This window comes from Condylura cristata, unplaced genomic scaffold, assembly GCF_000260355.1.
Source record: "Condylura cristata isolate star-nosed mole 26May11 unplaced genomic scaffold, ConCri1.0 scaffold00005, whole genome shotgun sequence".
Classification (NCBI taxonomy): domain Eukaryota; kingdom Metazoa; phylum Chordata; class Mammalia; order Eulipotyphla; family Talpidae; genus Condylura; species Condylura cristata.
The window spans coordinates 15,698,700-15,711,693 of record NW_004567106.1 but is presented as its reverse complement, the minus strand read 5'-3'; the positions used below and the strand labels follow the sequence as shown (position 1 = coordinate 15,711,693).

Sequence of the window (12,994 nt, the reverse complement as noted above, 5' to 3'; positions counted from 1 at the left end):
CAGACCTCTCCTGACCTGCCCGCTGCTCCCCTCAGCAGTGTACTTCGTTGATCTGCCTGTTCTACTCCCCACTCTGTCTCTGGTGAAGCCTTTCACAGCCCCTGAGCCTCTGGCCTGTACCCCAGTTCTGTATGAACAAATAAATAAATCTTTAAAAAAAAAAACAGTGTACCATAACCAGTGGGGAGGATTTGGCCATGTTTTCCTTGTTGACTGGCCTCTCAAAGAAGTGCTTTCCTTACCTGCAAAAGATGACAGATAACAGTTTTTGGCTTCCATTAGGCCTCAGAAATGGGCCCATGTGTTGTTCACATAGTGTGAGCAACATCCTGCACAGAGAATCACTCGAACTTGGATCTGCCTTTAAGGCATAAGACACTCAAAGGTAATTCCTTGACTTGGAATACAGGAGAAATAGGAAGGTAAGGATGCAATGTTTATTTTAGACAGGCAGAGAAAGAGGTGAGAATGGAGGCTAAGAAATACAGCCTCCTTTTTTGTTGTTGTTTTAAAGGTTTATTTATTTATACAAGAACTGGGGTATAAGCCAGAGGTGCAGGGGGCGAGAGGATTCACCAGAGACAGAGTGGGGAGCAGAACAGGAGGACTGACTAAAATACACTGATGAGAGGAGCAGAGGGGTGCTTCAGGAGGGTTCTGACTGGCCAGGTGGGTTATATCCCTGGCCAGGGATCGAACTCACTGCAGTGGTTGCAGGATAGGTTTATAGTGCTATGCCTTAACCCATTGTGACACCAAGAGCTATAGCCTTTTAATTGGCAAAAAATATCAGTATCCCTTTGTTTTTACTGTAATGAGAGCTTAATATATAGATTAACAATGACCTAAAAATTAGTGTTTGGTGGGCCTCTCTGGTGGTACAGCATTATGAAACTATCCATAGCACGAGTTTGAACCCCGGTCAGGGAGATGACCCACATGGCGTGCCTGTCTCTCCCACTGCTCCTCTCAACAGTGTATTTTCAGTCAATCTGCCTGTTCTGCTCCTCACTCTGTCTCTGGTGAATCCTCTCACCTTTGTACCTCTGGTCAGTACCCCAGTTCTTGTATGCATAAATAACTTTTTCTAAAAATGGTGTTTCATATGGACTAGAGTATGAAGATGCTTTGAGGGCAGCTACAGTTCTATGCTCTATTGACAAGTATTTAGCAGACATGAATGTGGCTATCTGCCACCCTGCTGCGATAGGGTAATTCCACTCAAACTCATCCTCAATTTACTTTGATTATCTCATTCTCCCTCTATGCATTATTTTATTGTGTTTGGTAAATAAAAGGAAAAAATCTTTCAGGTATGTGTCCATTCTTGAAGAGACAGGCTCTATGATCTTATGTCAACTAAAATGGGCTTAACTTCTGAGTGGACACTGATAATCAATTATATCTGTCTTTCAGAAGATGTGTTGACAAGTCCATCAACAGAAGAACTGCTAATTTACAACAATGGAATATTATGCATCTATAAAAAGAGAGAGGAGCATCAATGTAGGGAAATGAGAAATCCACCTTTCCTTTCACATTTTATACTTTCACATTGTTGTGTGAGAGATGCAAGAGATACAACTGTTTAAATAAAGTATATATATATATATTCACATACATTATTTTCAAATACTTTGGTATATATAAAGAAATACTGAAAAGATGTACAATAAAGTATTAAAGTAGTTCATTATAGGGCAGAAGGGAGGGGGCATGGAGTGGTATGTTCAAAATGAGGTGGGAGTCAGATTGTCATTGTGTGCCTTTTTATGTTGTTTGATTATTAAATAATGTAAGTATATTGCCTGTTTTTAAAAATTTAAATTTGAAAGAAATTTGGGATGTGTATTTGTTAAGGTAGCACCATCTGCCACTGCAAATAAATCACAAAACTCAAAAGCTTAATATGACGTACTTTATTTTTTACTAACAAACAGTCCAAAAATGTACACAGAGTTCAGAAATCTAGGCTTCTTTCAAAATAGGACTCCTTCCTCTTATGTATCTCAGACTTCTTCATCCAGCCGGTGGGGTAGAGGATAGGGGGAAAAGGAGAAGGCATGGACTTAATTGGGAAATCACTTTTACCCACAATGCTTTGACCAGAATTCAGCCAAGATGGCGCAACTGAACTGCAAAGGAAGCTGGGACACAAATCTAGCTGTATGCCTGGAGGATGAGTTTGGTGAACAGTCTGTCACCAGCAGAAATATTTGGCAAAAAAAAAAAAACTTCCAATGAATTTTACTTATTTGTTACACATGTAAAATTAGTATTTGAGAATTATTTTGAAATTGTGGACATAAATAACTGTTCTTGCAAAACAGATTTATTGATGTTGCTGAGATCTGAATATTCACTAATTGTATTCATTCACCAAATACTTAACCTTAGGTTGAAGGCAGCTTTGAAAAGACTTGTTATCAGGGCACATCTCAAGTATCCACAGTACTGTAGTAGGACTGTTCATGACACTGTTTTGTTTACTTCAAGTAAGATTAAAGGCTGCTCTTCCACATTTGAATCCCAGCAAGTAGGATAAAGAACATCATGTGCTTCAAAATGCACCCAAAATGGGTACTACTAATGCCAATGGAGTGTTCAAGACGGAGGTCATATTCACTTACCCATGAACAGGCAAAGGCAATTACTAGGTGTCTCCAATGGAAAATTAAGCATTTATTAGAGGCACCTGTCCAAGGGTATCTGCTTTTAGTCTTTCATCAATTATTTTATAATTGATAGCAAATCAAATCATACATGTCTATGAATAGTCTGATGAAGGGCTAGACTGCTTCTTTCTGTAAGTCACTGTGGATCCATTTGAAAAACTGTGTTTCAATATTCCTGATCTGTAAGTACTATCTGTTCTTCGGATTCTCCTTTAAACTGGCTGTAACATCTTCCTGGTTCCTTCATTAACAATGAATTAAACAAGATTTTTAACATATGTTCATTTTTTATATGCACAAGTCATCATCTTATCTTCTTTTGGAATGTAACATGCTTCTGACTCTGATCTAGCTTTGTCATCATTGCTAGAAAAGCTATGTTGTAAAGTACAAAAACCAGTTTACTATCTCCCATCTCCACCCCCACCCCAACTGTTAGGAAGTTATGCAGGCATAATATCATCAGAAAGCCTGCTTGGTTGACATTTAAAGATCCCACAGAAAATGCTGTGAATTTTCTGAGAAGGCCTATTTTGCAAGATTTATTCAACAAAAAGACTGGATAAGCATCTTGGATTAAAACCTTCAAAGCAGTAGACCTTTGCTTACTTTCCTGATTAACGTGGGAAACTTTGAAATGCTCTCCTTATCATAATATTTTTTGAAACCATCAGTTTTCACAATGAAAAACACCTTTGTAAATATCCTTCTATTTAATTTCTTTCTAATGAGCAAAATCTCTCTTTTGCATAAAAATTTCCATGTTTAAAGTTTATCTGCAAAGAATATTGTGAGGTATTAAAGAATTAGGCAGCTAATGAGAAATATATTTTTTCCTACAGATAACATATCAAAGCCCTTTAGTCTAGCCATTATTTTCTAACTACTTAGCTTTAAGAAGCTCAGAACCAAATTTGTGACTAGTCTTTAATAATTCAATAGGACCTGTCTCCACTCTTACTTTCATCACTACTGACCTTGGTTTCTATATGTTTTAACAACCCCTCCCTAATTTGATTTATGTTTCTTTTCTTCTATCTTATTGTATACCTTTTGTAAGCCATCTCAGTTTCCTTAGGGAGTAGACCAGATATAAAGAAAGAAACTGATATAGATAAATTATAAATTCTTCAGTATTTTATCTTGTAAGAAAAATTCCTGGGAGAACTGCAATTTTTTTTTTCATTATTATTTCCCAGTATATTTCATTCAGAGATAGATTTCAATGCACTTGGGTATTTTACTTAAACTGTTCATTTGTTGTGTAGCTACTGAAAAAACTTTAAGAATGGACAAACCAAGTCAGCATAAGCTCACCTAGATTGCCTTCTTTCTTTCAATGATTTACATTAATAAATTATATTGCATTTTTTGTTTCTATAAGCACTTCTCAGTTATATTATTATATGGTAGCAAAGTACTTTGAGATTGTTAGAATCACAACAGTCTTTCTATACACGTCTCATGAGCTAAAAAATGGTGTGATGCTCATCACATAGAAGATACAACACGAACAGGTTTATACCCAGGATCGGAGTTGCAACTGAATCACCCTGCAAGCTCAGTGCTTTCCTGATTGATTGCAGATGTGAAATCTCCAAGAAAGAAACCTAAGTTGTTGCCTGAAAGGGGGAAAAAGAAATTAGCGAAAGCCCTTGGGCCTTGATGGGAGTCCCAAATAGGGGTCCAAGTCCCAGTCTTTAAACTCACTGCTGTGCAGGTGTATTTATAAAATATGGGTAATAGTTCTCCTTACCTTTTGAGTCTTTCTGAGGATTCAATGTGCACTGTTCGGCTGATGCAGCTTCTTCTATTAGTTGTGTCCTTCCTGCTTTGCAATAAGAATTAACTTGTTGTGTGTGAACTGTAAGGGCTTTAAAGCCTCTTTCTTTCCTTGTGACTACCTGCCACACTCAGCAACAACAGCTCAGAACTTTGGATTTTACTTAGTCTTGAGGGATGTTCTAACCCTATCCTGTTTTATGCTTCAATGTGCCTTAATTATCTATGAGGAGATTTTTACTTATGATTTTATTTGCCAATTTGTGGTAGACTGTCCATCTTCAGCAAATATGTTCAAAGGCAGATATATCAGTGTTTGCCATCACATAATCAATTCTACGATGTAAAAGTAAAAAAAAAAAAAGAAGAAAAGAAAATGGAGTTTGTCAACTGATTTTAAACCCAATCTTATGGTCATTTACTTTTTCAATATGGACACCAATGCTTTAAATTGTGTTTTTGTTTGTCTTCTACAGGTTTGCTGGGGATGGATGACAGAATGCCTTTCTTTTATAAAGTGAGATGTGAAAACCTACTGAAGACATTTTCACAGGAATGTAGCTCGGGAAAATGAATATGAACAAGTGAGAATATGGAAATTGATTTCCTTAAAATTACCACCTAAAGTATACCTGTTGTAGGTCTTAATGTACCTCTGAGGTGATTCATTCTCCAGCCTGAAGCCTATTGCTCTTTGCAAAGACTACTTTGTGGTATGAGCATTTGAAAATTAATTTTATAAGGTATCACTAAATGTTTAAAAAATCAAAATGGGCTCCATAATGGAGAAAAATTAAGTAACAACATCTTTCCTGTATTTCTCAGATGTACAGTCACTCTCTCAGGAGGTTGAGGGCATAGATAGATTTCCCAGTTTGGGAATATTGTGGGATTGGGAAATTTTTTTTCAAAGTGCATGACATTAGAACAGTTTTTAGCAAAACATGCTTTTGAGAGCACTGACTGTATTCACTATTTTTATGTACCACATAACCACAAATTTAGCTTACAACACACCAACATTATCTCACAGTTTTTGTGGCTCAGGAATCTGGGTTCATGTAGCTTGGTTGCCATCAAGATGTCCAAGGGATATATCTCAACTGCAGTTCCAGTGGGAAAGGATTCTGTTGACAGAATTCTTTTCCTTGTAGGTATAGTACTGCGGACCTCAGTTTCTCTGGTTGTTGGCTGGAGGACATCCTCAGCTTTGTCACTCTGGTCTCCTTTCATCAAAGTCAGCAAGTGAGCAGAGTTTCTTCCAGAGATGTTACCATCTCGTGCAATGTCATCAGATAAATTTAATCATGTTCATCCCATCATCTTTGTTGTAATCACTTGGTTAGAAGCAAGTCATAGGTCTCACCTGCACTCAAAGGGAGAGGATTACACAAAACATGAATATCAGGAAATAGCCATCACAGGGGTGAGAGCTGCAATATTCTCAGCATAAATGACTTTGTCCAACACCCAAACTAAGAGATTTAAATACTCTCTAGCCTTACTTCTATTGGCTCAGTACTGTGTTCCCTGGGAGACAACCCCCACTACTTACAAAGGTACCTGAAGAAGCTCAGTGATGTCAAAATAATTTACTGTTTTCTCCAGCTAAAACTTCATTATGTGTCTGATCTCCTTTGCTTAGAGCACTTACTTTCCTTTGCAATTGTTCAGCTACAGCCAACAAACACCTTTTTTGAGGACTTTGGAGTCTCCCTCTAAAAGGTAGTTATCAAGAAAAACCAGGCCCAGGCCCTCCCTGGTGGTGCAACAGGATAAAGCACAGCACTATGAAGCTACCCACATCCACTGCAGTGTGTTCATTCCTTGGCCAGTGTGGTGATCCGCATAGCACCGCAGACTTCTCCTCACCCACCTGCTGCTCCCCTCGGCAGTATATTTCAGTAGGTCTGCCTGTTCTGTTCCCCACTCTGTCTCTGGTAAATCCTCTCAACCCCTGCACCTCTGGCCTGTACCCCAGTTATTGTGTGCATAAATAAATCACTAAATTAGTAATAGACTAGTCTGGATAGTGAGTGAGGGGAGATTAATTCTCTTGATAATGAGGTGTGAGTAGGCACCTTAGGGGGAGAAAAAGTAGTCTTAGCTTGCTGGAGAAGATACCCAAGTGACATTGAATAACACACTCCAATTCCCCACTCCAGCCCCTTCGGGAATGAGAACTCCAAACAGAGAAATATTCTACTCACCCAGCTCAATGTTAAAGTAGAAAAACTGAGGAAACATGAGGAGAATCTGGAATTGGGAATCTATAGGAAGAATATTTGCCAAGCAAAAGCACACTAAATTCTGCAATCTTAATTACAGCCTTTCGGCTATAGAACCTTGCAGAGTCAGTATTGGGTCTAGGAGCTGTGACAGCAAAGCTGTCATAGAGGCTCTTGGCCTCCTCTGCTAAAAGAGCAGAGACCTGACTCTTGTTTCCTGTAAGGAGTAGATCACTGTCTAACAGACATTTTCCCTCTGTTCTGACACTAGAGCCAGTCCCTGTTTCTGCCCAAGCCAGTACATCCAACCTGGCTCATCAAAGGTAAATGTGATTTGTGATTATGACTCACTAAACCGGGGGTGAGAGGGGGTTGGGGGGCAATACAAATAATGAATGAGAAAAATTAAGAGGATTTTGTAGGTGTTGCTTTTTTTTTTTTTTTTTTAGGTAAGCTCACAGTTTCTTTATTCTAACAGGGGCACGGAGAGTTCAGATTTTCCTTTGGTCTTTTGTCTATTCATTGAATTGCAGAAAAGTGAAACCTTTATTAGCAAAGAAATATAATTTCCCTGTATGTGCAGAGAATATTTAAAGGACAGTCTGTGTCTATTATTTCTGTTCTCAAAAAGTTTTGGAAATAATTTTTTATTCGATCCTTTAAAATAAATAATTACTTCTGATTCTGTGAGTGTATCTTAAATCAACAGTTATTTGTCTAGTTTGATATTATTTCTAACATTCCAAACTACATCATTTTAAAAATGATTCTTAGAAAAGTAATGTTATAATGAAGTCACTAACATGAAGTTAAGTACTACATAGTTCTCACATTCTCCTTTATGTATTTCTTCCTCCCACCCTGAAGATTTAGACCTTGGTTTTAAAACTATTACTTTTTTATTTTTTTTAAGATTTATTTTATTTGTGCATACAGAACTGGGGTACAGGCCAGAGGTGTAAAGGCAGTGAAAAGACTCATCAGAGACAGATCTGGGAGCCAAACAGGCAGATAGACGAAGTATACTGCTGGGGGGGAGCAGTGGCCAAGACAGGAGAAGTCTGCTGTGCCAGATGGGTCACCTCACTGGCTGGGGATTGAACTTGCACTGGAGTGGCTGCAGCTAGCTTCGCAGTGCTGTGATTTAACCCACTATACCACCAGGGAGGGCCCTAAAACTAATACTTTTTAATGGAAGGTTTCACTTAATTTTTTTTTAAAGATTTATTTATTTATTCATACAGAACTGGGGTACAGGCCAGAGATGTGGAGGGTGAGAGGATTCACCAGAGACAGAGAAGGGAGCAGAACAGGCAGATTGATGAAGTACACTGCTGAGGGAAACAGTGGGCGGGCCAGGAGAGGTCTGCCTCGCCATGTGGTCTCCTCCAGGGCAGGCAGGATTGGAACTCATGTGGAAGTGGCTTCAGCTTCTTAATGCTATGCTTTAACTTGCTGCACCACCAGGGAGGGCCTCATTTAAATTTTTAACCCATTAGCAACTTGGTTCTTAATTCTTCATTTTATATTATTCTGGCCATATTAAAGTTGAGTTCTTGCTCTGAGTGTTGGTCATCCTCTTGTAGATTCTGGCCTAGTATTACAACTGCACTTCCTTCTCATTCAGGGCCTCTGCAACAGTCATATTCTTCATACTTTGAGTTTCCAGCTCTGCTGTCACTTTGCTGAGCCACATGGCTAACATTACTAGTTTTCACTTTCTTTCTATTTTTTTAAAGATTTATTTATTTATGTTTGCAGAACTGGGGTGCAGGCTAGAGGAATGATGGGTGAGAGGGTTCACAGAGACAGGATGGGAGGCAGAACAGGCAGATTGACAATGTACACTGCTGGTGGAAGCAGCAGGTGGGTCAGGAAAGGTCTGCCGCACCATGTGGATCAGCTCCCTGGCTAGGATCTAATTCATGTTACAGTGGCTTCTGAGAGCTTCATAATGCAGTGCTTTAACCCAGGGAGAGCCCAGTTTTCACTTTCTTAATAAACATAATACCTTTAAAGTTTATCTAGAAGTGAATTGTCTTAATAAAAATGTAAAGATACTGAGGATATTCCATCAATTTAGAACTACTTTAGAAAGAGATGTTATTCAATATCCACATAATAAAAGAACACTATTTTTTCAACGTTCACTACCTATTTAATTTCATGTAGTAGATAAGTTTTGGTGTCCTTGGTTTGGGAGAAATGTCTCCTTCCAACAAAGAGGCTCTCACTGTGACTATGTTTGTGGCCTACCACTCCCTGTTCTCAGCCAATTAGATATAGGAAAATATGTGATTGGGCCATCAGAGTATCACATTTGAGACTTCAGAATTAGTAGAGTATCTAGAGTTAGAGGAGCAGGTGTCTATTATAGTTAATTTAAAAATTTCGTCTGATGAGTAATTATCAGCCTAAATAGTATCTCTTTCACAGAATAGATAAAATTTTAGGTCAGAAAGATAACTCAGCCTGGGAGGAGAGAACATCATTCACTATGAGAAGATAGCCCTTTCCATAGTGCAACAAGACATCCTGGTGAATGGAGACTGGATTCAGCAGTGGAGAGAGGCACATGTTCATCCCTGTTGTGGCCTCTGCTCTCAGGGGTAGATATCTGTGCCCTGGTGAGCCCAGAAAGACACTTATTTTCCCCCTACCCAATCTGCTCAAACTACAGTCTGCACATAAAGGGAGGCCACGGTGAACTCAGTTTCTTTTAAAAAATTTTTTTTCATAGAAAAACTGGGGTACAGGCCTGAGGTATGGGGGTAGGGAGAGTGAGAGGATTCACGAGAGACAGAGGTGAGCAGAATAGGCATATCTACTGAAAGACACTACTGAGGGGAGCAGTAGTCAACATAGGGGAGGTCTGCAAGCCATAGGGGTCAACAACCTGGCTGGGGATTGTACGAAGGCTGTAGTGGTGATAGCACTAAGACCCCTCCTGAGGCCACCAGGGAGGCCCTGAACTTGTTCTCTTCAGTGGCTTGTCCTGAATCACCATAGGGCATATCTCAACCAAGGCTTTTGAGCACCAGGCTTCTAGGCTGAGGGCTTCCCAGAGACTGGGGTTTAACCTTCCCACCTCCTCCTATTAATACACAACCTCGGGGCCCTCTCTGGTGGCACAAAGGGTTAAAGCACAGCACTAAGACGCTAACGCCACTTCAACATGAGTTCGATCCCCACCCTGGAAGTGACCCACATGGAGCAGCAGACCTCTCCTGGCCCACCCACTGCTCCCCTCAGCACTGAACTTCGTCAGTTGGCCTGTTCTGCTCCCTACTCTGTCTCTGGTGAATCCTCTCACCGTCCCTGGCTTGTACCCCAGTTCTGTATGCATAAATAAATCTAAAAAAAAAAAAAATACACAACCTCTGTCCTGTGCTCACAGAGAAATTGCAAGCAATGGCACCTGTCTAGCCACAGTGAAGGGGAAAACATACCACTGCCAGGTATATCAAACATAGACTTTTTGGAAGTTGATTTCCAAACACTAGGCTTCAGAAAGATTGAGGACACGCCCACCCCTCCCATAAGCACCTCTGTACCTGCTTCCAGAATTTATGGTTACAAGTAACCACATAATTACAAGTAACCACAGGGAACAGAGCCTGTGAACAAAAGGTTTCTGTGAGCAAGGGTGGGATGTCAGGAGTTGTACCTTCGTCCCCCCACCCAGTGTGCTCTCTTGGGCTCCCTCTAATTTTTCCAACTTGCTGCAACTGGAGAATACAGAATTCCATGGAGAGTGGTCACAATGGTCAGTCAAAAAAAAAAAAAAAAAGAGCCCCCACAACATAGGGGCAAACTTGAGAAAATCTCTCTACAATCCATCCCTAAAGAAATGGAAGAGCTCATCTTCCTTACACGCAGAAAGCTCAAAATTGCCATGATAATGAAATTTAAAGAGTTGGAAGCAAATGAAGAAAAATAAATGAATGGCTTAAGCAATAAAATTAATAAACAAATTAGAAACTCAAGATTTAAAAAAAAGTAAAGAAAGCAGTTGCAGGAGGTAAAAATAATTGAGGAGCTAAAAAAAAATTCTACAGAAAGCTCTGGACCAAATGGAGGACCTTGAAAAGCATAATACACAAAAGACCCAGGTAGAAATAGGGAAAAAATAATGAAGAATCACTCCTAGACCTATCCAACTCCACCAGGAAAGCTAACACAAAGATAAAGTCTCCCTATTGATCACAAAGCAGTTGAGTGGGTTGATATGTGGGATTACAAGACTCACAAGTCCCTCTAGAGCCTGGCTCCCTCACCCCTGGAATATAGTCTGGAGACACATAATTCTCAGAAAGGGGGTGTAGTATTCTTCCTAAAGCAAATAATGCCTCACAAGAAAATACAGACTCTGATATGTGTAGGACTGTCTTAACAAAGCCTTTTGGGGTTAAACATACCAACCTACAAGCTGACCCATATACATAGTGGGTGCAACTGGCATTTAAGTACAGTTGGCAGTCAAGGACTCGAAGGAAGAGGGGAGAAAGAATACTTGTGAACCCAGAGGGAAAAATAATTTTGGCTAAATGCCAGTTTGGAGCTATGGCTATTGGTAAGGAATTCCGAGTTATCCAGAACAGAGTGCAGAAGAACAGAGATGAAATGTTCCTTAGATGAAGAGGGGAGTGTGGAAACATCAGCTTTATTAGAGAATGACCTCAAATGAAGAAAGATTGGATATATGGAAAAACTAATCACCACCTACTGGTGGGAATATAAAATGTTACAGTCATTTTGGTAAACATTTTGTTAGCATCTTACAAACATACATTTACCAAACTACCTAGTCATCCCACCACCAGGCATTTGCCCCAGAAAGTAATGTCCTCACAAAGATCTGCACAAAAATCTGTTTATAGCAACTTTACTTACAATCATCAAAACCGAGAAAACTCAAATGCCTCTCAACTGGCCAGTGGAATGCTATTCAGCAATAAACATCTGATACATGAAACAATATGGACAAACTATTTTAAACGAAAGGAACACTACTCAAGAAGCGACATACAGTATCATTTCATTTATAGATTATGAAAAAGGCTAAAGGATGGGGGCAGAAAGCAAATTAGTGTTTGCCAGAGGCTGGGTTGGGGCAATGACACTATCTTCTACAAAGGGTGATGAGGGAATTTTGGGATGTGATGGGATTGATTTTTATCTTACTTGGTAGTGGTTACCTGACCTACCTTATCAAAACACACAGAACTGCACAAAGCATGAATTTTACTTAAATAAATCAAAACTTTTAAAAATGAAGGAAGAATGATGATTCTGACTTGAGTGGCAATTGGAGAGTGACACTACTGAAGTTAATATGAAAGCTTGGCTTGGCTGCTGACAAGCCCAAAAGGAAATTCGAGTAAATTTTGCCATAGCATATAAAGTATGAGGGAGCAAAAATAGAGAGTAAGACCACAGTAGTGGAGTTTTGCTGCTGACTGTTATTTCATTGTGCCATTGAATGTAGCAGGTTATCTATTTGCCAGTTGAAGAACATTTGGGTTGTTTCCAGGTTTTGGCAATTGTAGTATAATCTCTATACCCATTCATAAGGCTATTGAAAGACCAGTGCAGAAAAGTCAGGGATCAATATTTCTAAAATGCAAATCTGATCACGTTACTCTCCTGATTGAAATTCTTTCCTGGTTCCTTATTGCCTACAGAAGTGACTCCAGAGCGTGACCATACATTAGAATCACCTAGAGTATACTTTACGATGCTGGAAGCTCGGTCTACTAGGAGATTCTGATTTAATTATTAGATGGTCCTCAAGCATCAGTTTTTAAAAGACTGTTCTTGTGTTTTTATTATTTTTTAGGACAAATCTTTATTTTTATGTAAAAAGAAAAAAACACCCAGCATAACTCACAAAAAATATGGTTCATGGTTCTATGAAAAATATATTGATCACCAGAGAGGGAGGAGGTAGGTGAAGGGCAGGATGGTCACCTGATCACAGGAATGGCATTTATTTGGTGGGGGGTGAAGTGAGGTATATACACACATTGATGTAACATATATCCCCCAATTTAGGAAGTATTAAACATTAATAACACTTCAAGAGGACATTATTGAGATAAAATTTATACACCATCCAATTCATTGTTGAAGTGTACATTTAATGGGCTTTGGTATATCCCATTGCCTTTTTAAAGTGTGGTAAAAATATGTAACATTTATCATATTCAATGGAAAATTCAGTAGCACTAGTTATATGACAATCTTTTACAACGTACATCACAATTTCCTCACTCCTTTTTGATATTAAATATCTAATTCTGCATAACT

At 39.2% G+C, this 12,994-nt stretch overlaps 1 protein-coding gene across 2 annotated transcripts in view; it reads right to left on the bottom strand.

The window, feature by feature from the left end:
* Nucleotides 1–1,917: 1,917 nt before the first annotated feature.
* Nucleotides 1,918–12,994, bottom strand: part of PHF14 (PHD finger protein 14) — a 172,416-nt gene continuing 161,339 nt past the window's right edge. Inside the window, exons 19-20 of one of the 2 annotated variants that reach the window (XR_001145083.1) lie at nucleotides 4,432–5,823; nucleotides 1,918–4,297 (exon numbers count right to left, since the gene is read on the bottom strand). Coding sequence is in view for 1 of the 2 variants with exons in the window: in XM_012720907.1 (XP_012576361.1) it covers nucleotides 5,800–5,823 (24 nt within the window). In the remaining variant the exon portion in view is untranslated. Of the gene's footprint in view, nucleotides 5,824–12,994 lie in introns of both variants that reach the window. The other variant, XM_012720907.1, reaches the window with a different exon arrangement.